The 22,409-nt window shown below is 57.1% G+C and overlaps 6 protein-coding genes across 6 annotated transcripts; 3 read left to right on the top strand and 3 right to left on the bottom strand.

Annotated features, from left to right (window-relative positions):
• Positions 1 to 3,870: 3,870 nt before the first annotated feature.
• CH63R_07853 (Major facilitator superfamily transporter) lies at positions 3,871 to 5,625 on the top strand (the record flags this gene model as incomplete). Its single annotated transcript, XM_018302827.1, has 3 exons — positions 3,871 to 3,940; positions 4,056 to 4,421; positions 4,481 to 5,625. 3 exons carry the CDS (start codon positions 3,871 to 3,873, stop codon positions 5,623 to 5,625), a joined length of 1,581 nt encoding a protein of 526 aa, XP_018157605.1.
• An 874-nt stretch (positions 5,626 to 6,499) lies between these two features.
• Positions 6,500 to 7,834, top strand: CH63R_07852 (Tpr repeat protein; the record flags this gene model as incomplete). Its single annotated transcript, XM_018302826.1, has 1 exon — positions 6,500 to 7,834. The coding sequence occupies one exon, from the start codon at positions 6,500 to 6,502 to the stop codon at positions 7,832 to 7,834; it is 1,335 nt and encodes a 444-aa protein (XP_018157604.1).
• Positions 7,835 to 8,537: 703 nt separating this feature from the next.
• On the bottom strand, positions 8,538 to 10,074 carry CH63R_07851 (APSES transcription factor Xbp1; the record flags this gene model as incomplete). The annotated part of the gene is made up of 4 exons (XM_018302825.1): positions 8,538 to 9,403; positions 9,459 to 9,543; positions 9,606 to 9,721; positions 9,783 to 10,074. The coding sequence occupies 4 exons, from the start codon at positions 10,072 to 10,074 to the stop codon at positions 8,538 to 8,540; spliced, it is 1,359 nt and encodes a 452-aa protein (XP_018157603.1).
• A 4,698-nt stretch (positions 10,075 to 14,772) lies between these two features.
• Positions 14,773 to 16,395, top strand: CH63R_07850 (Ph signal transduction protein; the record flags this gene model as incomplete). Its single annotated transcript, XM_018302824.1, has 1 exon — positions 14,773 to 16,395. One exon carries the CDS (start codon positions 14,773 to 14,775, stop codon positions 16,393 to 16,395), a length of 1,623 nt encoding a protein of 540 aa, XP_018157602.1.
• A 294-nt stretch (positions 16,396 to 16,689) lies between these two features.
• Positions 16,690 to 17,391, bottom strand: CH63R_07849 (Acetyltransferase; the record flags this gene model as incomplete). The annotated part of the gene is made up of 1 exon (XM_018302823.1): positions 16,690 to 17,391. One exon carries the CDS (start codon positions 17,389 to 17,391, stop codon positions 16,690 to 16,692), a length of 702 nt encoding a protein of 233 aa, XP_018157601.1.
• A 1,276-nt stretch (positions 17,392 to 18,667) lies between these two features.
• CH63R_07848 (OPT oligopeptide transporter) lies at positions 18,668 to 21,809 on the bottom strand (the record flags this gene model as incomplete). Its single annotated transcript, XM_018302822.1, has 2 exons — positions 18,668 to 19,571; positions 19,633 to 21,809. The coding sequence occupies 2 exons, from the start codon at positions 21,807 to 21,809 to the stop codon at positions 18,668 to 18,670; spliced, it is 3,081 nt and encodes a 1,026-aa protein (XP_018157600.1).
• Positions 21,810 to 22,409: the final 600 nt, after the last annotated feature.

The following is a 22,409-nucleotide window of genomic DNA, read 5'->3' as shown; positions in this document are numbered from 1 at the left end:
TGCGGAATGCCAAAACAAAACGGCGCCAAACGAAGTTGACCATTTTTACTAGATCGGGATGGGTTGTTGTCGTGGAGGCGACTTTTCAACACACACACCTTTGTTCCCCAAGCGGAGCCGTTTACTGTTTGGGGCGGTGTGGGTTGTTGCAGACATGGCAGGTGATTGGAAAGGACCGGCAACTAAGAAGAGTGCAAATTTAAAAGCCAAGGGGAAAAAAAAAAGAACCCGGTGGCTGATTCTTAGCGGTGATCTCGAGTATCTAGCGCCAGCCAAAGGGCTTGTGACTCCCAGTGTTGATCTTTCTACACACGTGTGTACTAAAAAGAGAGACGAAGTCTAAGAGCGTCGTTGGCGACTCAACGAGCGAGTGCCACCCTCCCCACTCGCCACACCACGGGCTTCACACCCTTCCAAGGATTCCAAACGGGAACTAGCGCAAGAGTTCCCATGAGGAACCCTGTCATGGGGGCCGACCGGAAGACGATGCCTGCAGATGGGGATGCGGGGCAGCGAGAAACAGATTCAACGTCGATGAAAGGGGGGTGTTTTAACGACGATTCGAGATGTCAAGAAAGAAGAAGATGAGGAATGAGAACGGGTCTGCCAACGCGCCATTGGGGTTGTGAGAGCGGCGTACACTACTTGGTGGGAGGACAGGTTGGCCGAAAAGTCGGTGGAGGTGGGATGGTCGGCCCAGCTTGCTCGTGTTGGGAAGGATATGGAGGAGGTTCGGCGAGTTGTGTTGGCGAGGAGAGGGGGGAGGGATGGAGCGGGATAAGCGGTAAATGCAAGTAAGCGATGTTGATGGTGGAGATTCTCTAGCGGCGTTGCATGTGGGTGACGGGCGGGGAGCCAAACACGGAGCGTCGCGGTGGGTAACAAATTTAGGTAGGTAGGGACTGTACGAATGCAGTAGACACCTGGTTTACGGGCTTGCAGGCGGCGCTAGCAACCGTGGTGGTGCGTGCCATTCGAAAGGGAGATGGGGGTGCGAGGAGCATGCTTTCATGCCGGCTCCGCGTTGATAGTTGATATGTAGATAAGGCCCTCAGGCAGTGCAAGTGCAGCACAGCATGGCGTGAAGTCTGACCAGCATTATCTCGCAGACGTCTGGGACGAGAACCATGTGTCGCTACCGAATAGCCGCCGGCATACCACTTTGCGGATGACATGTCACATTGGAGCCAAAGGCCCGGCTGATCCTACAGCAGACAGTACATATGTCGAGGGCACCGAACTGCAGTTCCCGATGGACGTCCAACAAGACTGACAAGCGTCGCGTCGCATCAACGTCGAGACGGCGGGTGGTGGGTGGCCAGACCCAAAGTGATGACCTGTTGCCTGTCCTGGACTCCTGCCCAACTCAATCGATGACCAGGACGGGGGACGACCGACGTCGGCGGTGGGGTCTGTTGCGCGACAGGGTGTACGATGCACACACGTGTGGAGGCCTGCAAAAGGTGGATGGGCGGGCTTGTTTTTGTCCTGGCCCTGGTTCGTGGTCCTTGTCCTAGTTCGACTGCCGCTCACCCACTGTCCCTCTGCTTGCTGGGCCATCGTGGTCGCGTTCCGATTGCTGGAGGGCTGGAAAAGAACAAGTTCGATATGCCACAATTTCAACCGATCGCCTCACTTCTTGTCCACTGACCCGGAAGCCGTGAAACTTGGTTACGGTCCCACAGCATCGTCATCTTTCTGCCATTGAAGAGCACACCGCATGTTGCTGAAGGATGCACCAAGGCTGACTGACAGCCCTTGGAATGGCTGTCCTGCTCGATTCATGGGAACGGACTTAACCTCAGGTCAGGCGACGTATGCTCTTTTCCCACATTTTCCAAGTGGGCTCGCAGCAATCGCCTCGCGTCGTCCGAAGTACGCGCATGCCGGGTTGCAGTAGCGCATGGAAGGACGATCCTCGAGTCTGGTGGCGGCGAGAACGACAGAAAGAGAGAGAGAGGGAGGGAGGGAGAGGGATTGAGAGAGGAGAGAGAACTGGAACAGAGTCGGGTCGGACATGTTGGACGTCTTGGCCAATCAGAGGTACCAATGACTAACGGATTCGGATACAAGGATGCGGCGCACGCTAAGGAGGCGAGGACACTGGAGCACACGGCACAGTGCGTGCGACGCAACCTAATCAGCCGTCCCAAGTGCGTCGGAGCCGCCAGCCAATGACACCAACCATCATGGCAGAATCGGGCCATGAACTGGGGACGAGGCGACAGGGAAGCGGTCGGAAAGGTGGGCAACGGGCGGGCAGGGAAAGGAGAAGCAGCGCAGACAAGAGACTCTGGACCGGCCTAAAAAACGATGATCCATGGAGAGCTCGTCGGTTGACGTCGGTCGCAGCATACCTACGATGTACATCGGGAACCAAAGAGAAGACTCGGCATTTGCGCGGCCAGCATACCATACGTAGTAGTACGAGGAACAACTCATCGTCCAATATTGTCGAGGATGATGATGCTCATCGACAGGCACGGAATGCGCCCAGGTGCAGCCGTAGCTTTGGATGGCCCTTGGACGAGTCACGAAGGTGCGTGTGATGTGGTGGTCAGATGCCAGCAGGGTACGAGGGTAGGAGGAAAGAAGCTCGAACGGTTGCCGGTGTCTGTACCTAGGTAGTGTATGTTAGTAGGCTGTGTGTGTAGTTCGCGCTACTTCGTCCGAGAAGCCGACGACCGACAGCCGGTTCCCGTTCAGGTGAGGAGGAAGAGGAGGACACGGAGGGGGAAGAGAGAGAGAGAGGGCAAGAGAAAATGTCCACCACGCACACACACATTCACACACTCACACGACACCTCTCACCTTCTTCAGATGCGCTACTGCATCGACAAGGAACCGTAGCGCAGACTGGCAAGCGGGTATTCCTCTAGAGCCCGTGCGCAACACGGCGAAATCGCAGAGCCGGAGAGGAAGAGGGAGGGAAAAAGAAGGCCAAGTTACCTGGCTAGCGCAAGATCGCGCCCCCGTCACCCGCATGGTCCACCGTCCGCTACAGCACCACTAAATTTTGTATGCAGATATCCCCCTCAGATAGCGGGTCGACACACTCCTTACGTATATACACTAGTCCCGTCGAGTCTTTGCGCATTGAGATGCTTCCCTCGTCCCTGTCGCGTCGTGCGGCCCAGACCCAGACTTGCTCTCTGCCTTGGATGCCGTCGGTGTGGAAACCGCATTTCCCTGTGCTGCCCCACCTGTCGCTGCACCTTTTGCAAGATGCATGCGCGCCACACTGTGTTGAAGGTCGGGGTGGACTTGGGACGGTGTAAGTCGTATCAGAAGGCATGACTGACGGAGAAAGAGAGAGAAAAAAAACAGAAGAGAAAAAAAAAAAAAAGAGAAGACACCACCTTGCCGCCCGTCATATGCATTCCTCCCACCACAACCAGCTAAACCCAAGACATATCACGATCCTCCTCTCATTCACATACCACCCGCACTCGCCGGCCGTGTTGCCCGCTTGCATCCGCCCATCCTTCTTTGCTTCTAGCCCTCGCCCCTCCTCCCCCATTTAGGAACCCCCCGGGCCCTCTCTGCAAGCGCTCGGTTACCCGCCCCGAAGGCCGTTATCGTCCACGGATCCACGTCCAAGAAGCATTATTTACTTCTCCCCTCCTCCTGTTTCCGCTCGTCTCTGCATTCCTCTCCTTCTTCATCGCCATTCCTCCTCTGAAGACGGACGACTGCTCTCCCTGTGTCCCTCTGCCGCTCAATACGTCACACGCCGCCGGCCAGGAGACGAGAAACGTGTAAAAGCCTACACGCATCCCGACATTTCATTCTTCAAGTGTCCTACGTTCCAGTAGAATTCTCGTCGAGTGTATCTGTCGCATCGTAAGACTTGAATCAAGTCGAGAGACAATGGCCCTAACCATGCAGAAAAGACCTCGCAACCCGGACGATTTCCCTACCACACAGCTGTTTCTTCTGGGTGAGTTGCATGCCACCCTAAATCCCCCTCTCCCTCTCTCCCGGCACATGGTGTCTCGTCCCGCCACGTTCCTCTCGTAAGTCGTAGCCACCTGTATTGACGCCCCCATTCCTAGCCATCGTCCGTCTCGCCGAGCCCATCGCCCTCACCTCCATCTTCCCTTATGCCTGGCCACTCGTCAAGAGGTTCGAAATCGGCAACGCTGAAGATGCCTCCTTTTACGCCGGCCTCCTCATCTCCTCCTTCTCCCTCGCCGAGGCCTTGATGGGCATGTACTGGGGCGGTCTCTCGGACCACATCGGAAGGAAACCCGTACTTCTCCTGGGATGCATCGGCACTATGTTCAGCATGGTCATGGTCGGCTTCGCCTCCAACATCTGGATCGCCCTGGCCGGCAGGGCCATCGGAGGTCTCCTCAACGGTAACATCGGCGTCATCCAGACCATGGTCGGTGAATTGGTCACCAAGCCTGAGCATGAGCGTATGAACCCCATCCTCCTCTCAACCCCCAAAATCTTATACATGATGCTGATGAATCAGCCCGCGCCTTCTCCGTCATGCCTTTCGTCTGGTCCATTGGCACAATCATTGGTCCCTTTATTGGCGGTACCTTTTCCGATCCCCACGACGCGTTCCCCAATCTGTTTCCTGCCGGTGGCCTCTTCTACCGCTATCCTTACCTGCTGCCCAACCTCGTCTGTGCGGCTCTCCTGTTCGTCAGCATCATTTTGGGCTACTTCCTGCTGGAGGAGACCCACCCTGACATGCAGCCCCGTGTCTCCCTCCCCGACGACACCTACGCCTCCGAGGAGACTCCTTTGCTCGAGACCTCGGACGCCATGAAGAGGCCCGTCGTCGACCTGAGAGATGACAACTATGGCACTGTCCGCGGCCGCAGCGAGCGGGCCTCGGAGAAGAAGGTCGATCAGCCCTACAACATCTACACCAAGCCCATCATGTCCTTGATCCTCGCCCTCTGCATATTCACCTATCACTCGATGACCTACGACCATCTCCTCCCCATTTTCTTCGAGGACGACCGCGCCATCGCCAATCCCATGTCCATCCTCACCTCCTCGACGAGTCCCTTTTACACGCCGGGCGGCCTCGGAATCTCGCTCCGTGCCGTGGGCATGATCATGGCAGTCAACGGCGTCATTGCGCTGTTTGTGCAGGCCGTCATCTTCCCCTTCGCCGCCGAGAAGCTAGGTGTCTACCGCCTGTTTACCATCGTCACTGTGCTGCACCCCATCGCCTACGTCATGGTTCCGAGCCTGCTGCTCCTCCCGGAGTCGCTCTTGTATGCCGGCATCTACTTCTGTCTGGCCGTCCGCAACGTCCTCTCCATCATTCTCTACCCGCTTCTCCTGATCCTGATCAAGGAGGCGACCCCGACTCCAAAGGCCCTCGGCAAGGTCAACGGCCTGGCCGCCAGCGCTGCTGCCGGTTTCCGCATGATCGCCCCTCCTGTCGCCGGCTGGCTGTACACTTTTGGAAGCAAGATCGACTGCACCGCGCTGGCATGGTATGGCAGTGCCGTCGTCGCCGTCATCGGTGCCATCCAGTGCTTCTCCGTCAAGCGCGAGCGCAAGTACGAGGTTTGCGAGGAGGAGGAGGCCCAGCCCTGTCTGCGCAAGAAGGAGTCTCGGGTTACTATCACGGAGACCCTTTCGGACGACGAGTGAATGCGTCATGAAACGAGAGTCACGAACACAAGTCTGGAGGAGTTGAAGTAGTGCGTACGAAGCACACCGCGAGATGGAGTTTGCGGAAAGAGCTCACGACCCACCAAAAAAACAACCAATTCAAGAAAAGGCGTTATAGACGGGGATTTTGTTTTGTTTGTTTCGGCCGAAACAGGATGGCGTCATGGATCTGTTTTTGGAGTCTGGAATCTTGGACAGGGACCGGATAGACTAGAGATATCCCCTCGTTGGCCTGCAAGCGAGCATGGCTGGGCTGGAGGAGTCATGATTGCATTAATTAGGCGCTGGGAGCGACTGCCACTTGGTCATTTTGACATACTAGCTCATTGCCTTAATAGAATTCAACTTGACTTGATCAATCGTGTTTTGTCCTCCTTGATTGTAGTACATGCCATGCGATGATGGTTGACTGACCAAGTTTCCAGAAACAGCGCTGGAGAACTCATTTGAAAAGGTCAAGCCGAATTGGGAAGCATGTCTGCAAGTTGGACGTGCCTACCGGATCATGAAACCATCATCAACACCTCAAGTAAGCTTGATCGGGTCTGGTTCCATCGGATTCGCAGCTTCTCCATGAACTCCAGAATTTGGGTCGTCCACCCAATGAAAATCGCCACCACAAAAAAACCAACACAAACTCACTCACGTCCGAAAATTTCCACCCAGTCACTCACTCACTCACTCACTCACTCACTCACAACGTCTCATGTGAGCAATACAAACCAACACATCCAAGTAACAGCAATAGACTGATTCAGTCGACGGAAGAACAACCTACGTCACGGAGACAACCGGAAACACACACACAACACACCCAAATCCGATGACGGGAAAAGCGGGGCCGACCGCAACCATGCAGCTCGACGAGATCACCGACCAGATGGCCGACGCCATGATCGCCGAGACGCAGCGCCGAGACGCAGCTGAGGCCGCGGCGGCGGCAGCAGCATCGGGCCAGGCCGCTGCCCCCGGGGCCGCAAAGGGCGCCGCCCTGCCTCCCGGCCACGCCCTGCTCAGCGGCAAGACGCCGGACCAGGTACTCGCGGACCTCAACAAGTCGCCGCTCTTCATGACGGAGCTTGAGGACAACGACGACGTCGCGGCGCTGCAGGCGCTCGCGTACGAGGGCACTGCGCGCGAGAACGGCGAGGAGTTCAAGGAGCGCGGCAACGAGTGCTTCAAGGCCCGCATGCACGCCGACGCCAAGGAGTTCTACACCAAGGGCATCGAGATCCTCGCCCTCGAGGAGCGGCGGAGGGCCCAGGGCGAGAAGACGTTCCACACGGAGAAGGCGCGCGTTAAGGGAAACGCCGAGAACGCCGCGGGACAGCAGGAGGAGGAGGAGGAGGAGGAACGAGAGGTCGAGGTCGAAGATGACGACGATGAGATCGCCCAGCAAAAGGCCGTGCTCGAGAGCCTGTACGTCAACCGCGCCGCGTGCCACCTCGAGCTCGGCAACTACCGGTCATGCTGGACCGACTGCGGCCTCGCGCTGCGCCTGAACCCGGCGAACCTCAAGGCCTACTACCGCTCAGCGCGCGCCCTTCTCAAGGTCGGCCGCATCGCCGAGGCCGACGACGCGTGCGCGCGGGGGCTCGCGCTCGACCCGGACAACAAGCCGCTCCGGGCCGTCGCGCGTGACATCGTCGAGGCGGCCGAGCGCGCCGACGCCAAGGCACGGCGTGAGGCGGAGCGTGAGGCTCGGGAGAAGCTGCGCGCGAGGCTGCTGCGGGCGGCGCTCGCGGCGCGGGGCATCCGGACGAGGGAGACGGCGCAGCCGCCCGAGATGGAGGACGCGCGAATGCGCCTCGTGCCGGACGAGGACGACCCCGCGAGCAGCCTGAGCTTCCCGGCCGTGCTGCTGTATCCGGTCCACCTCGAGAGCGACTTCGTCAAGGCCTTTGGCGAGACCGAGTGCCTGGCGGACCACCTGTCGTACATCCTGCCGGTGCCGTGGGACGAGAGGGGCGAGTACTCGCCCGACGGCGTCGAGTGCTATATGGAGACGGCCAAGGGCGGGCTCGTCAAGGTCGGCAAGAAGGCGACGTTGCTGAAGATCCTGAGCGGCGGCAACGTCGAGGTTGTCGACGGCATCGTACGGGTTTACGTCGTGCCGGCGGCCCGGGCCAAGGCGTGGATCGACGAGTTCAAGATCAAGAAGGCCGCCGAGAAGGGGGCCAGCAGCTAAGAGTGAGGTAGAGGATGGACGAGGGGGCGGTTTTTTTTTCCCCTTCTCTTCGACTTCTTCTTTTTCTTTTCCGCTCGGGGACTACCTCTAGATGGATGGACGGCTTTTGACAGCGAGATATCAAGAGGAGAGGGAGTGGGGGGGAAAGTTGGTGGACTATAGGAACAAAAGCCTTTCATGAATTGTTACGAATGTGCCGAAAACAAAAACTCGGGAGTTTGGGGGGAGGTTTTTCTTTGGGGGGGTTTTTTTTTTCTTTCTCTTTCCTTTTTTCTTCTTCTCTTGATATCAAATAAGAACAGCTTTTGTTTTACACTTTGCCAAACACCACGCGGCCAAGAAACACAGACATCCGCCATCCTCCTCTCATCACCGACTTCCCATGACGGAAACACCCAAAGCCGTCATCCCAATCTGGATTTCCTGCACTAGGATGCACTAGCAGCAGTCACACTTGCCATGACACCAGATACCGATTACCATCACCGCCCAACCACCCGGGGGAGAGAAACCAAACCGACAACGATGACAACAGCGTGCGCGAGCAAACGTGGGAATCTAGAAAGAGGGTTGCTTTCCCAAATCATCATCCAAAGACGTCCATCCCACCAATCAAACCCTGCCTTGGAATATTCTTCTTTTTTTCATTCATCCCTCCCCCCTCCCTTTCTTTAGTTTGGGTGGGCGGGAGCCGTCGTCTCTCTCACGCGGACGTGGCCCTTCTCCTCTTGCTGCGATGCGAGTCGCCGCCGGCCCCGTCGCCGACGAGTTCGACCTCCTTCCTGGGCGCCGTCATGAGCGTCATGAGGCCGAGCGCGGCGTTCTGCTCGGCGATGTCGGCCTCGGAATCCTCCTCCTTCCGCTGTTCTGACGCGTATCTCAGCACGGGGCTGCTGTCGTGCTTACCCTTCCTGCTGTCGCGGCCGGCGGCGTCATGGCCGTCGTGGTCATCGTGGTCGATGGTGCGCTTGTGCGCCCACGCCGGACGAGGCGGGGTGACGACGTGTCTGTTCACGGGCGTCCAACGGGGCACGGCGCTGAGGTACGGGTCGGCTGGCCGGTAGCTCTCGTCAACGAGACGGTACGGCTGTGCGGGCCGGTTTGCGGCCGTCCAGCCCGAGGTCGGCGGCAGCTGCTTGGAGTGTCGCGGCGGTGCCGGATGGTGTCCGTAGCTGTAGCCGACGCCCTCAGAGCTGTTGCTCGACGCCGAGTCGGGGCACGAGCGGTGGCTCTCCCCGTCAGTATCGCTGTAAGGGCTCATCAGACGAGTGTCGAGTCGAAGTCTCTTGTCATCCCGCAGGGTGCGTATGGGGCGGCGTTCGATATTGGAAACTTGATTCAGCTCTATGGGCGGGAGAGCATGGTGCTGGACCTTTCGTGAAAGTTCGGCATCCTTGATGGCGTCCTCGACGATCCGATGATCGATCGCCATGCGCTGGTAGTCCGGAGAGCCTGGAGGAGTGCACAAGGACGGGAACGACGGTCCAAAGATTGGGATGAGGGCCCCGGCGATGCCGTAGCAGAAAGTAGCACACACTGCCTTGGCACATTCATACGGCATCCAGTATCCTGAAATCGTAAGCTTCGTCACTAAGCGTGAGCCCAAGGGAAAAGGAAGACCAACCTTGAGCTGCTATTGCGCCTCCTGTGATGCTGTGGGTGATATCCTTGAGACCAGGATTGAGGCCCAGCATCTTTGCCGGCATCGTCTGCCATCCATCCGTCAGCCAAACACACCCTCGAAACAATCCCGGACAGGTTTCTTTCTTACCTTGGAGTACTTGCAGCACTTGAAGAACGGGGTCATGCGGACGAGACCGATATTGTAGTCCCACATGACAGTGTAGTCGTTATCATCACCCGGATTTTTGAACTCGTACTTGAAAACTGCCCCAAGTTCGTCAGCAAATTCACTCTCCATCGGGGTCCAAGCTCGAGAACTGCACACCTTCAAAGCTCTCTCGTCCAGTCTTCTCGAAAAAGTCTTTCTTGCCGCTGTTGTAAGGGATATGGGCGCAGGACTCCTGGATTCTACCAAAAGGCGTCACCCGGAAACGGTGAACCTCGCGGCGGGTCGCGTCATCCACGTTTTCGAAGGGAAAGTACTTGATGACACCACGAGGCTTGTACTTGGACATCGGGGCTGGGTCCTTGGACATCTTGAGCTTCGGGATGACAGGTTGGTCCAAGTAAGGCGACGACGGGTCTCTGTCCGAGTAGCAGGTTCCCGGCGACGACATGGCGGGACTTGGTAGGAATCGAGGCACGGGAAGCGGCCCAGGAGGGGATGGGTTAAGAAGAGAATAGACGGAAAGCATCTTGCCGGGCTGTTTGTAGGGTGGCGGGATCGGGATTATGTCTTGGAAGCAGTGTGATGCTGCGATGCGGAAAGGACCTGGTGAACTGGTGCAGGCGAAGTCGTTCCTAAAAGAAGGGAAGATAGGAGCGACTTAAGACAAGCCCTGCAGGAGCAGAGAGGCTTGTTGTAAAAGGGGGAGGGGACAGGTTCAACAGAAGACGGGGCTTTCTTTGGCAATCGACAAACACCTGATGCCTTCGTCCGGGGGGGTGGTTGACGACTCAAGATCCGCTGACATGCAGCCCAATGACAAAATTTGTCCCAAGACAAGGGGAATGGGGTCCGAGATTTTCGTCTTTCTTGGATAGAGGCTGCCGATTCTGCAACGGAGTCTGCGGTCCAGTACGGGTGCTTGGGGGCAGTCTCTTGGGGCCCGGCGCTCTCGGTGCAGTTTTTTTTTTGTTGCGAGTGTCTTGGAATCGACCTCTCAGCAGTGAGGTCTCCGTTTGTGACCGGCCACCGCTCTTTCTTTCGACGTATCGAGGTGAAGCCACGAAGTGATAAATGACTGGTATGATGGGTTGTAACAGGAGGCACTCAGACAGACAGACAGACAGACAGACAGACAGCCATTGACTGACGCAGTGTGTATGGTCTAATATGTTTCCTCCAGAGGGGGACATGAGTGAGATTCACGAGGTCAGGTTTGATGGGGTGATGGTACGGCCCAGAGCTTGTGCCGTGGCAGCAAGTTACCGCATGTGTCGTCTCGATGTATGTGTGTGTGTGTGAGTGAGTGAGAAGGGGGGCCCGGGTAAGCCAAACTGTTCCGGGGAAGCTTCCATGCAGGAGTATCCGCACCTCTGCCGAATTTGTTGGAACTCGTAGACGAGGCCAAGCCAGAGCGTCCAGTCGTATTGCAAAAAGCGCAGGCTTCTGGACTAGTCACGTCACGCCTCACGGCCGACTTGGAGGCCAGAGACTGAGGCAAGTTTCATCAGATACCACCAGCGCAAGCCCTGGTCCGCATGGGGAGGGGGGGAGGATGGGATGTGAGGAGGGTATTCAAGGAGAAGGCCGTGGCGAATCGTGGAGTTATTGGCTGAGTTTGCAAGCGCAAATACAGCAGAGACACCCGGCGGAGACCAAACAGGGAAGGGCACCGTGTTTGGAGGCGCACGGGGTGTGGAAATGGTAAGGTGGATTCGCGGATAGCCGCATGAGGTGCCATCTTGCCGTTGACTCTAGCAGCTTTCAGTCGAGATGGTGGAACAAAGCTGGTCCTCCTGCTACGTTGAGGATCTCAGGACAACGTCAACGTGACCCGGCACACTTGGTAGCAACTTTGAGCTGATGAGAAGAGATAACGATACAGAGGCGGTATCATATTCGATGGTCGATGTTCGCCATGCTGGTTCGTGGTTTGCAGTGGCTAGAGAGCTTGTTGGCATCAAGGCGTCGTGTCATGGGGTCCTGACATAGTCCCTTTCTGTTGAGGGGCGGTCCACACACACACACAAACACACACACACACTCTCTCTCTCTCTCTCCATCTCTCTCCAATTGATGAATATGGTGACTGGTCTTTCGTCAGACCGCCAAAGAACGGGGCCGTCTTCTTTGTGGCTGGGTTACGTGCATATCCGTAGGCAGCCCCGTGCCTTGCTGAGATATTACGGTGTTCTTCGAGAAGTCTAGTCCGGGTCCTACTTCTCTACATCTAGCCCTCCAGGTAAAGGGGGTGGTTGCAGCTGTCACCATGGGGTTCCCCGTTCCCCTTCCCATGAGCTCGCCTGCGTACAAGCACAAGAAGGGGGGAAAATGTCCGATGGGAAGCACAAGTGGCCGTTTTATCTTGAAGCCCGACCCGTGTAATAGCTGTTACACTCCTCAGAAGTGGATCAAGTATTGGGCTCTTCTCCCCAACAGTCACGTTGATCAGAAAACCGAGTGTGTATTCGAGCTCATCACGGGCCAACCTTGACCGTTCCTGCGGAATGAGATACCGTCCCGTGGCCTGGCAGCCGAAGTACGATGAGAATAGAGTCAAGTCAGGGAATCATTGCATGTAGAACTTTTGGAGACAGAGACAGAGAGAGAGAGAAGTAGAAAGAGAGAGAGGGGCCAGCATGGGTCTTGGTCGAGTCAACAGACCCCTTGCCTAGCTCTTCGTTAAGACGGCAGCCAGGCATTGGGTTTCTGCGGTCTCCCGCGCACCGCTATTTTAGACAGGTACGCAGGCCATCGTGGCTGCGAGTCTGTGGTTGAGCACTCTTTGCAAACGGAGAAGCTGGTGAGCTGAGCCGGGCAGCAAAGCCAGGAAGGAAAGGGCCAAGACATTTTGCCAGGGGTGGGGGGAGATAAACAGGGACGACAGCCGCCTTTGGGACCCTTGTTGCGGACAGACGAACTGGTACCTGGGCGTTTGCCGAGAGGTTTTGCCCATCATTGGCGATGCCGAGAGTGTGAAGGACAACCCCACCAGATCGTGACAAGGGCGCGATGCTTGGATGCTTGGATGCTGATCCAGGCCCCCTGAGCCGGGGTCTTTGGACCTGGACTTAACCGATGCCGAAATGGGACCAAATCCAGAAGTCAGGCTTGCTACTCCTGGAAGAATCACTGAGAAAGATTCCATGCTGGTTTCAGACAACTGTACCCTGTCTCGGTGACACCGCAGCGAGTGACAGGAGAGAAGTGGCGAGGTCGCCATGCGCCGTGCGACGCAACGATGGATGCAAAAAACGGCTGTACACATCGACTCCGGGATATTTTGCTCTTTTGCCATGCAGAAACCGGGAGGTGGGTGGTACACGGCGTGGATGCAAAGCGTGGTTGTGTAGCTCTCAAGTGGGAGGCGGACGGGCAGCTTTACGTCTGCGGCGGCCGTGAGCAAAGCCTTCCACGGTCCGTCATCCCATGACGGCAGCAAAGCGACCAAGTTACATTCCCTTGGAGCTTTTCAGTTGAAATAGACGACCGGGATGCTTGGTCATCTTAGTGGACTGGGACATCCCAAATCCTCCCATGGCCTTTCGAGAGACCGCCGGCGGCCTTGTCCAGGGTCCGATTGCATCCAGTGAACAGTCACCGAGTGAGATATGTACCCCGCGACCGACGATGGAGACATTGAAAAGCTTGAGTCACTAGTTGAGAGAGAATAAACAGCAGTTGTTGTTGTAGGTAGTTGCACTGACCTGAGAAGGCGACAGTGGCTGCCTCACTCCGTGTGACCTGATACCTCATGGATTTACCGCTCACCCTCGATGCAAACTCGTCGTGGCCAGCGCTGCACCACTGCTCCGTGACACGGCATCGGAAGCAGATTTCAACGTGTGGAGAAGCAAGAGCACGTCGTGCGGTGTCTGATAATATCTCCGAGAATGTCCTACGTAAGACTGGCAAGATGGTGTCCAGGGATGGCCCCCCAAGTGATGGAGGTTGTTGTTGTTGCTGCTGCTGCTGCTGCTGCTGTTGTTGATGAAAGTGACGAATGGTGGACGAGCGAGAGGCCGCGCGTGTGTGTGTGACACCAAAGTAGCATGTCTTGCCGTCGAGGACAGAGAACGAAGAAGCCAAAAGCGAGTGTGCCGAAAGTAGATGCAAGGATATCATAATGGGAAAGTCTTCAAACCGCTTCGGAGACCCAGGGAAGGAAGCAGAGGCCTATCATTACTTGGCTAATTATCCGGAATGAGACTCCCGGGCCCGTCCGTCTCCTTTCCTGAATCATCCGCCCAAAGAAGGTGATTTCTTGGTTTTACACCCCCCACCCCCCTTATTTTTCTCATACACACACACATACACACGCGCGCGCGCGCATACACACATATATACATTCTCCTCTATACAATTCTCTAACCTCATCCACACCCGTCCCATGAACCCGTCCGTTCATTCAGTTTCGACGGGCCGAGTTTGATTACTTTGAATTGCCGGAGAGACGCACGTCTTCAAATCCTCAACAGCATCGGCAACCCATAGGAGTTACTCGAGGAACCCCGCAAAGAGCCTCCTCGACCACAACCCAGGGGCCGATATCGCTGTCGATTTTCTGATTTTCCGCCTGTGTGCTTTTATTTCTCTCTCTTTCTCTCACTCACTCACTCCCTCTCTCTCTCTCTCTCCCTCCTTGTTTTTATCCTTACTTTCCCACGTGAGTCTAGTCCAGATGCATGTCTATCTCTTTTCCGTCTGTGAATCCATCTATCGCTGATGCTTGGAATGTTGTCTGTCATTATCACCGTGCATCGAGTGCAAGGCAAAGAATAGCGACTCGTCTCCCCCGATAGAACGCCTCTATATATACATTTGGAAGTCTCGGTCCCCGAGACGCTCTAAAGCTCCCAAACCAGGCTATTGCGCGACAATACCTCATCAAGTGCCCTTCCAAAGGGAACATCTTTGTTTCTCACCACTTGGCATGCTGGCGCAGTAGTGATGGTGTTTCGCCAGGCGGGCATGTGCTGTTGCGCCGTTTGTCTCACCCCCGAGGCCAACTGGAATCCGCGACTTCATCCCTTTATCGAAGGCAGCATTCCCCGGAATACCCTCAAAAAGATGGCAACTCCGCTCACATCGTTGGAAATGGTTGTCTTCCACATCAAGTGCAGTTTCATCGCAAACTCGGTAGCGAACGATGGGTACTGCAGACGCCCTATCCCCGGTTCCCAAGATGCAACCCGCCCACGGGTACCACAACCATGCCAGGGCGCTACACTCCGCCACTTTTCTTCTCGTCCTTTTGTTTATCTTGATCCAAGTCGTGCGGAGTCGCGAGGGCGCCTTCGAAGTCATCGACACCGACGCCCTTGTTCCGCTGATCAAGCCGGTGGCGGGTAACACTCATCGTGATGCCATGTACCTGCGCGAGTTCGCCGAGAGGCATAGTCTCACGCAAAACATCTCATGGCTCTCCCGGAGAATCAAGGTGGTACCGGACGCCCCCCAGAGGCTTCCATTGGCAAACATGGCGCAACCATTTGCGGAAAGCGAGTTTCAAAACGTCCGCTGGGATGACGAGGGGCTCAGCCTGGACGCCCAAGGAGCCGCAAACCTGCTTTCCGTGACGAAGAGCCCCAAGCCCGGTGCCGTCGATGCCTCCGATCTGATTTTCGGAATCTCAACGTCCTACGATCGTCTCACCTACGAGAACGACTCTCTCATCAAAGACTGGCAGCGGTGGCTCACGAACGGCCGGGGGTCCTCCAACGGGGCTACTGCCGTCGTGACACTGCACGAGGCCTCAAGTCGGGAGGCCTGGGAGATTTACGAGAAGCTGCACGGGGCTGGGATAGATGCCACGGTGATACCTCTCCAGGAAAGCGTGGAGAAAGAGTCGAGATATCTGGACATGATCACCATCCTCCTGGATGTCAGCGAGGCCCTGGCTGAGCAGGGGCATCCGAAGAGGTACTTTGGTCTCGTCGACGACGACATATTCTTCCCTACTCCGGGACAGCTCATCTCGAGACTGTCAAGGTTCGATGCCGCAAACCCCTATTACATCGGCCTCCCCAGCGAGCGTTCGGACTGGGCTGTCCATAACGACACGGCAGTCACCCACGGTGGTGGGGCGATCTTCTTCACCCCCCCGGCGGCACTCATCGTCTCCCACGTCCCGTGCCGCTCAGCTGAGGGCTTGACCGGAAACAACACGGCATGGGACAGACTCCTCCGCGACTGCGTCATGAAGCACACCGACCTCCCCTTCCACGTCCTCCCGAGCTTCTACTCGCCAACCGACGCCCTTTACAGCATTCAGGCCGCAAGCTACGACCTCGGCGTCTCCCCGCTAACCCTCCGCCACGCCAGGTCCCGCCACCGCTTCACCCCGAGCCCGGCGCACCTAGTGACGGCCGTTTGCGGCGAGGCCTGCTTCTTCCAACGCTTCTGCTTCGGCGACGAATGGATCCTCGTGAACGGGTACTCGCTCACGCACTACAGCGCGGGCTTCGAAGTCGTGCCCATGGCGAGCGACGCGAAGCTCCTCGGAGCGATGCAGTACGGCCAGGACGCGGATCTGCCGCTCGGCGAGGGAATCGTACTGGGCGAGACGGGGGAGAGGAAGGAGGTCGTGACGTGGAAGGGCATGAGAAACGTCTGGCTGTTCCTGGACGCTGGTGTCGGGGCGAGGGGAGAGGTGTGGCAGGCGTATGTGAAGAGGAGAGGCGGGTCGGGCTTCATGACCGGGGAGGTGGAAGATGAAGATGGCGATGCAGACCACCTTGATTCTGTCGTTGTGTTGGTGTGGGAGACATAGACGACCTGACAATGCTAGCGAGACGTGGGCTAGCAACCCTCGGAACAGAACCAAGGCCTACAAGTATGATTGCCGTCGAACCACATTGGACGTGCTCTAAGGAGACGTCTACCACACGATAGCCATGAATTTCCGAGTTGGGAGATATTGCATGTTCCGCGGCATCAAGTCGCTTCGTTGACCCTACCTACCTAGCCATGATGGGATTGTATACGTGAGAACTGGTAACCTCGCTTAGAGGCCCCCCCCCCCCCCCCTCATGCCGGGCCTAAAGAAATCGCAAAACCACTTGCATCACTTCTTCCAGTCCCTCGGCCCGACTTCGAAGAAGATCTCTCCGCCGCCCTCCTCCTCGCCGGGCCTCGCGACCCCCTTCCACCCAAACTTCCTCTCCACGAGCCCGACCATCGCCTTGTTCGCCTCGCCCATCGTCGCCGTCACCCGGTCGAACTGCGGCCCGCCGTCCTCGACGCGGGTGAAGGCCCACTCGACCGCCAGCCGGATCGCCTCCGTCGCGAAGCCCCGGCCCCGGAACCCGGGGTTCACCATCGCGCCCACGTCGCCGACCCTCACCTTCACCCTCATCGCCTTCCCGTCTCCGTCTTTCTCCTCCACCTCCTCCTCGTGCTCGTCAATCCCGCCGAACCCGCCGAGCCCGACGACAACGCCCTCGCACCCCTCGACCCCGACCGTGTTCTCCACGCCGTCGACGTACACGATGACAAGGTTCACTCTTCCCGGCCCGCTCGCGACCCGCCCCGTAGCGTCGTCGAGCACGGTTGGCACCGCTGCGCTCTCGCGCATGCGGTCGATGACGACCCGGGCGACCTCGGGCGAGATGGCCGAGGCGTGCGGGTCGTACTTTGTGTTTTCCGGGTCCGAGAGCACGGCCGAGAGGGCGGCGGCGTCACGGGGCTCCATCGTGCGGAGGAGAATCGGGTGGGTCGGCGAGCGGAGGAGCGTCGGGAGGTGGGATGCTTGTTTTGTCGGTGCCATGGTTGCGGTCCGATGGGGTTTTGTTTCCCCCTTTCCGTTTTTCTTCTCTAATGTGTTGGATAACGGGGAGAGGTCCGGCCGTGTAAATCTGTAGGACGACGTCTTTGGGTATGGAATGGGTTGAAAGTCGATTTCGGCCGGGCTTCTTGATCTTGGGGCGGACAGACTTTGGAGTTGAGGTAATTGAGTTTTCCAAGGTCGGGATGCAGAACCAATCGAAGCTATGCAACTTGATGGCTGACAATGTTATCTACGGATGTATGGATGTACGTGTACAAGGCCGGTAAGATGAAGTCGTTCCCACACAGCCTTTCAGAATTGCGAGTCGTCCAACCCCTCCCTTCTTATATCACCCATCGTCCTCCTTCACCCGGAGTGAACTGCATGCCGCACGTCGCACGGCTTCGCAACCCACGGGAATCCACTCTGGCAGAAACGTCGCAATCACGCCCGCGAATCCTTCTGCACCTCTCCCTCCCTCTCACAGGCGGCATTTCCCAGCCAAGTCTTTGGATTTCAAACTAGGATGTCGCTCGGCCGGCCGACCCGACAAAACCTTGACTCGTTCACGTGTCACGATATCAATCCCCTTGTTGTTGTTGTTGTTGTTGTTGTTGTATAGAGTTCCATGGACAGCCAAAACCAACCCTCCTGGTACAGAGTACAACCACTCTCGACAACCCCCCGGAAAAAAGAAAAAAAAAAGGGCACAATTGCCGGGCTCCGCCGCCCCTCCTATCCGTTTCGAGAAGGTCGGTCGTCCCCCGGACCGGCGCCGCCCACTAGCAGTCACAAGACCCTTGCGACCGATACCGAACTCCCGGTTCGTTACCCGTTCCTTTTCTGACTGTCAGAGGAGTCATCGATCTTCGTGTGACTCACATCACGACTCACGTCCTCCGTCAGTCCCCAAGGAATATCGCAGCCAACTTGAGTCAGAAGGGCCAATCTACGACCAACAAATATGGCCTCGAATGAAATTTCGCAATGCGACATCGCTCTTTGCCTGCTCTATATGCGCGAATAACATGGCCCACGGCCGCCGGACAGAATTCCCGGGTAAAACGGCCAATAACTCCGCTTTCTCTCTGAATCCCATGCATGCTCTAGCCCCAATAGATAGATAGATGCCTTTCCTATGCTTGCTTGCCATGCCCCGAATATTTTCGCATCAAATGTTTGTGCACGCAATCCGTGAAAATCCGTTTCGCTTCGTCTCTTCTCATGAAAAAGAAAAAGAATTGTGAAAAAACCAACAACAACAGGAACACAATCATCACCAAGAGTCGGGCCCAAAATGCCCTCCTTCAGGCACCGTGTTGTATGAACACGCCTGCCAGTCGCAGCCCTGCTTGTACACTTCCGTTCCCCACCACTTGAAGCCCTTCATGTGCCCGGGGTAGACGAACCCGAAAAAGACAACAACAATGCCAAAAGCCAGGCTCGAGTCTAATGCTGCGCTCATCGTCATCGTATACTTTGCCCACCACGCGCTCTTCCTCCTCTTGACCAGGTAGTTGAACACGTAGCAAACCACCGCCCACACTGAAAAGTTGAGTCCCGTCGCCGGCGGGATCCACGCCATGGATCCGAAAACGACCGGGAGGTTGATCTTCCTGACGATGCTGTGCCTCTTCTTGCGCGCGTAGAGCCACAGGGGAATCGGCGTGATGGCGCCGATGAGAAAGCACCACACGAGTCCGCGATACGTCGCCTTCGGCCCGAAGAACTCGCCTGGTCCAACCACACCCCACAGAATCGAACCGTTGAAGTGTACCCGCGCGATCGGGCATGTGAAGCCGTTGACGGCTTCTGATGTGCAGATGCCCTTGACGTTGGCAAACATCCAGTTGAGTACCCCGATCTGCGTGAGAGACGACACGATGGTGGCCACCATCTGCACCGAGAACATGATCCGCGGAGGGATCTTCATGTAGTGCCCGAGCTTGAGATCCGAGGCGAACTTGATACCCTGCGCCGACGAAATATAGCCGTATGTCACAAACACCATGTTTGCAATCGGCCGTCCGGGGAACACGGCGCCGCAGATGAGCTGGCAGATCAAGTAAATGCTGCTGTGCTGGTTCGTGACCGCCATGATGATGCCGTTCGGGATGAAGAAGATGGCACAGATACCCAGCGACATGAGCAACCCGTACCACGGAAGATGAATCGGGTAGCTGTACCCGTCAGTCAGCTTTGCTCGCGCTCCTACGTCTGAGCGGTAAAGGATCGACTCACTATTCAACGACGAAGATGCCCACAGCAAGCATTGTCACAAACGTCGTCAAGTACCACGACAGCGGCGCGTCCTTGTACCGCTTCATGAGTCGACAGTGCACGTCCTCCCGGAACATCATACCTTCAAGGTTGGATGAAGACCTTGAAATGCCTCTGCTCCCACTGAGCGACCGCTGGGGCGAGATGTGTTCGGAGCTGCCGGATACTGGCTGGTAGACTGCCTGGCCCTCATTGCGAGCTTCCGCGACGGCCGTCTTCCACGTCTGCAAGATATCCTTCCCATGCCAGCAAGCCGTGTGCGTCAAAAGAGCTGCCAAGGCGGCAAATTGCACGCCGTAACTCAGTACGTAAGTGATGGGCAGGAACACCCGGCTGTACTTGCTGTACGCCTCTCGGTCGAATAGGAACTCTGGGGTCAAGATCTTGCTCACGTCGTAGACCTCGCCCTTGTTGTCAAAGACGGCGGACGACAAAATGGGCATGTATGACGAGTAGAAAACGTTGGCGTAGTAGGCGATGGGTGCAATGAGCCACATGACAATGACGAGACCGCCAATGACGTTCATGGCCGCCCAGAAGGGCACCAGTAGGGGCGAGCCGATGTACGTGATCTGCGCCCAGTCGAACGTCAACGGGAACAGTCCGAGCCCAGAGACAACGCCAAAGAGGTTGGCGACGACAACGCTCTTGGGCGCAAACCAGGTGATGACGTTGAAGTAGCTGAGACAGGGCATCAGAAGGCCGGGAAGGAAGTAGAAGGCGAACCCGCCAAACCAGACCAGGTAGAAGAACTTCCACCTCGAAATCCTCCAACCGTCGGCGATCCTGTTCTCCTCCTTGTGAAGCGTACCGAACATGGCGGCCGACATCAGAGTACCGGGCCATATCATGCCGCTGGGTCGTACCAGGAACCGACGAGTCAAGCCCGCGAAAGCGTAGCCCAGGATCTGCGTCGACAGGGTAAGCAAGATTTGGTAGGGAATGGTGGCCTCCTGGTTGTAGAACTTGGATTGCTCGACAATGACATCCGTCGCGAAAGCAAAGCCGAACGACACATTGCTGCTCACGTAGACGCAGGTATGCTCCTTCTCGTTCCACCGTCCTTGTGCCAGCCATCTGCGCAGACGATTCAATGACCGCCTCGGGGGCAAACGGTCATTGGCGCCTTCGGGGACAAGAACGCCATCTACGAACTCTTCCGGGGGGTCGCTCGGATATTTGAGGGCGTAGTCCCACATAAGGCCAAGCGGGTGGACTAGCAGCAAGGCGATGACTGGTGTAATAGCAACGCTGGGGTATCGTAAAGAAAAGAACAAATTGGTGGAAGAACCGAGTACCGAGAACAAAAAGGACAATATCCACATCCTCGGGGTGTTGATAGACAGGGTGACGTTGTCAGTCGGTGGTACCGATGCGCGGACGACTTCATGAGGCGAGTTGTCGACAGGGTCCTCGTCGGGCTCGCTCCCCGTGTAGTCGTCGTATTGTATCTCGTCTTCGGCGGCATCAGACTTGGCGTCCTCGAGCATGTTGGTTGTCACGGGAGCCTGTGTCACTCCGAATCGCCCCTCCAAGCCGGTGGCCAGAGCGGCGGCATCGAGCTCCTCGGAGAGGCGCGAGCTCTCCCGTTTCGAGCTGGCCGAAAACCTTGACGAGGTCGACTTGGAGGTGTCGGAGACGTATCGGAGCGGGTGTGCGTTCCCCGTCCTCGAGTCAATGCCAGTGGGCGAGACATTGCGGCTCGGCTCTTGAGAGACGGCACCGTAAGAGGGGGCGTCGTTGCGCGCGGAGCGCAAGAGGGATGGTTTCGAGGGCATGGCGCCGTCGTCTAGTTGCGGGACAGGAGATGTTAGGATAGGGCCGGTCGTATCGTCACCATGTTCGTCGGCGCTCGAAGTGTATGAGAGGGCAGAGGGACGGCTTCGCAGAGTGGAAGGGCGGGATCGAGGGTGATGTGTGGTGTTATATGGGTCAGAGGCGGTTTGGTCGGATGACGAGGGAGTCGAAAGATTCGCAACATCGGCCTCAGCATCGGCAGGGCTGTCGTTTGTGGAACTGGCTGCGGGTGCAAGAAGAGGCAGAGGTTCTAGAGCCAAAGCAACCGTATCGGCGTCAGGGTCGTGAGGGAAAGGCGCCGCGGGCTTGCTTTTGTGGCCAGTTGCTTTTCTTAGGCTCATGGCTGTTCACCAGTTGAGAGCCAGTGGCAGCGGCCCAGACAGGCAGGACGAAGGAAGGTCGGAAACAAGAGGCGACAGGGAAGCGCGAGTAGTGTGTGTGGGTGGACTGTGGACTGTGGACCATGGACCTTGACTGCGGGCTCTAGTGGATGGACAGAACACCACGACCAGCTGGACTGGACCAGACTGGTTTGGCCCTGGAGGAGGAAGTGGGCGTGGCAGTTTGGTGGGGGTGGCTATCGTCGGGGGGGGGGGAGTGAGATGTGTGTATGATTCAATATGTGTGATGTGGCCGCCTGCCTTGTCGGTATTCCGTACGGCACGGATCCTTGTCAGGCAAGCCCGGTCTGGCGCGAGCTTCGACGTTGAACACAGGAGTGCGGTTCTTCGTATGGGTTGGGTTGGCCTGTCTTGCTTTGCTGCTCTCTCTCTCTCTCTCTCTCTCTCTGTGCCCCTCAGCGCTGGATGCGGTGTGTTTGCACGGCCACTTGCTTGCCTCACTTGCTTGGGAGACGGGAAAGATGCTGCTGTACGGATACCAAAAGACGCTACTGGGCTGTGTTGGTGGGGATCAAGAGGCGGGAACCAGCGTAGGATGAC

Source organism: Colletotrichum higginsianum, chromosome 5, assembly GCF_001672515.1.
Source record: "Colletotrichum higginsianum IMI 349063 chromosome 5, whole genome shotgun sequence".
NCBI classification, from domain to species: domain Eukaryota; kingdom Fungi; phylum Ascomycota; class Sordariomycetes; order Glomerellales; family Glomerellaceae; genus Colletotrichum; species Colletotrichum higginsianum.
This window is presented reverse-complemented; position numbering and strand designations above follow the sequence as displayed.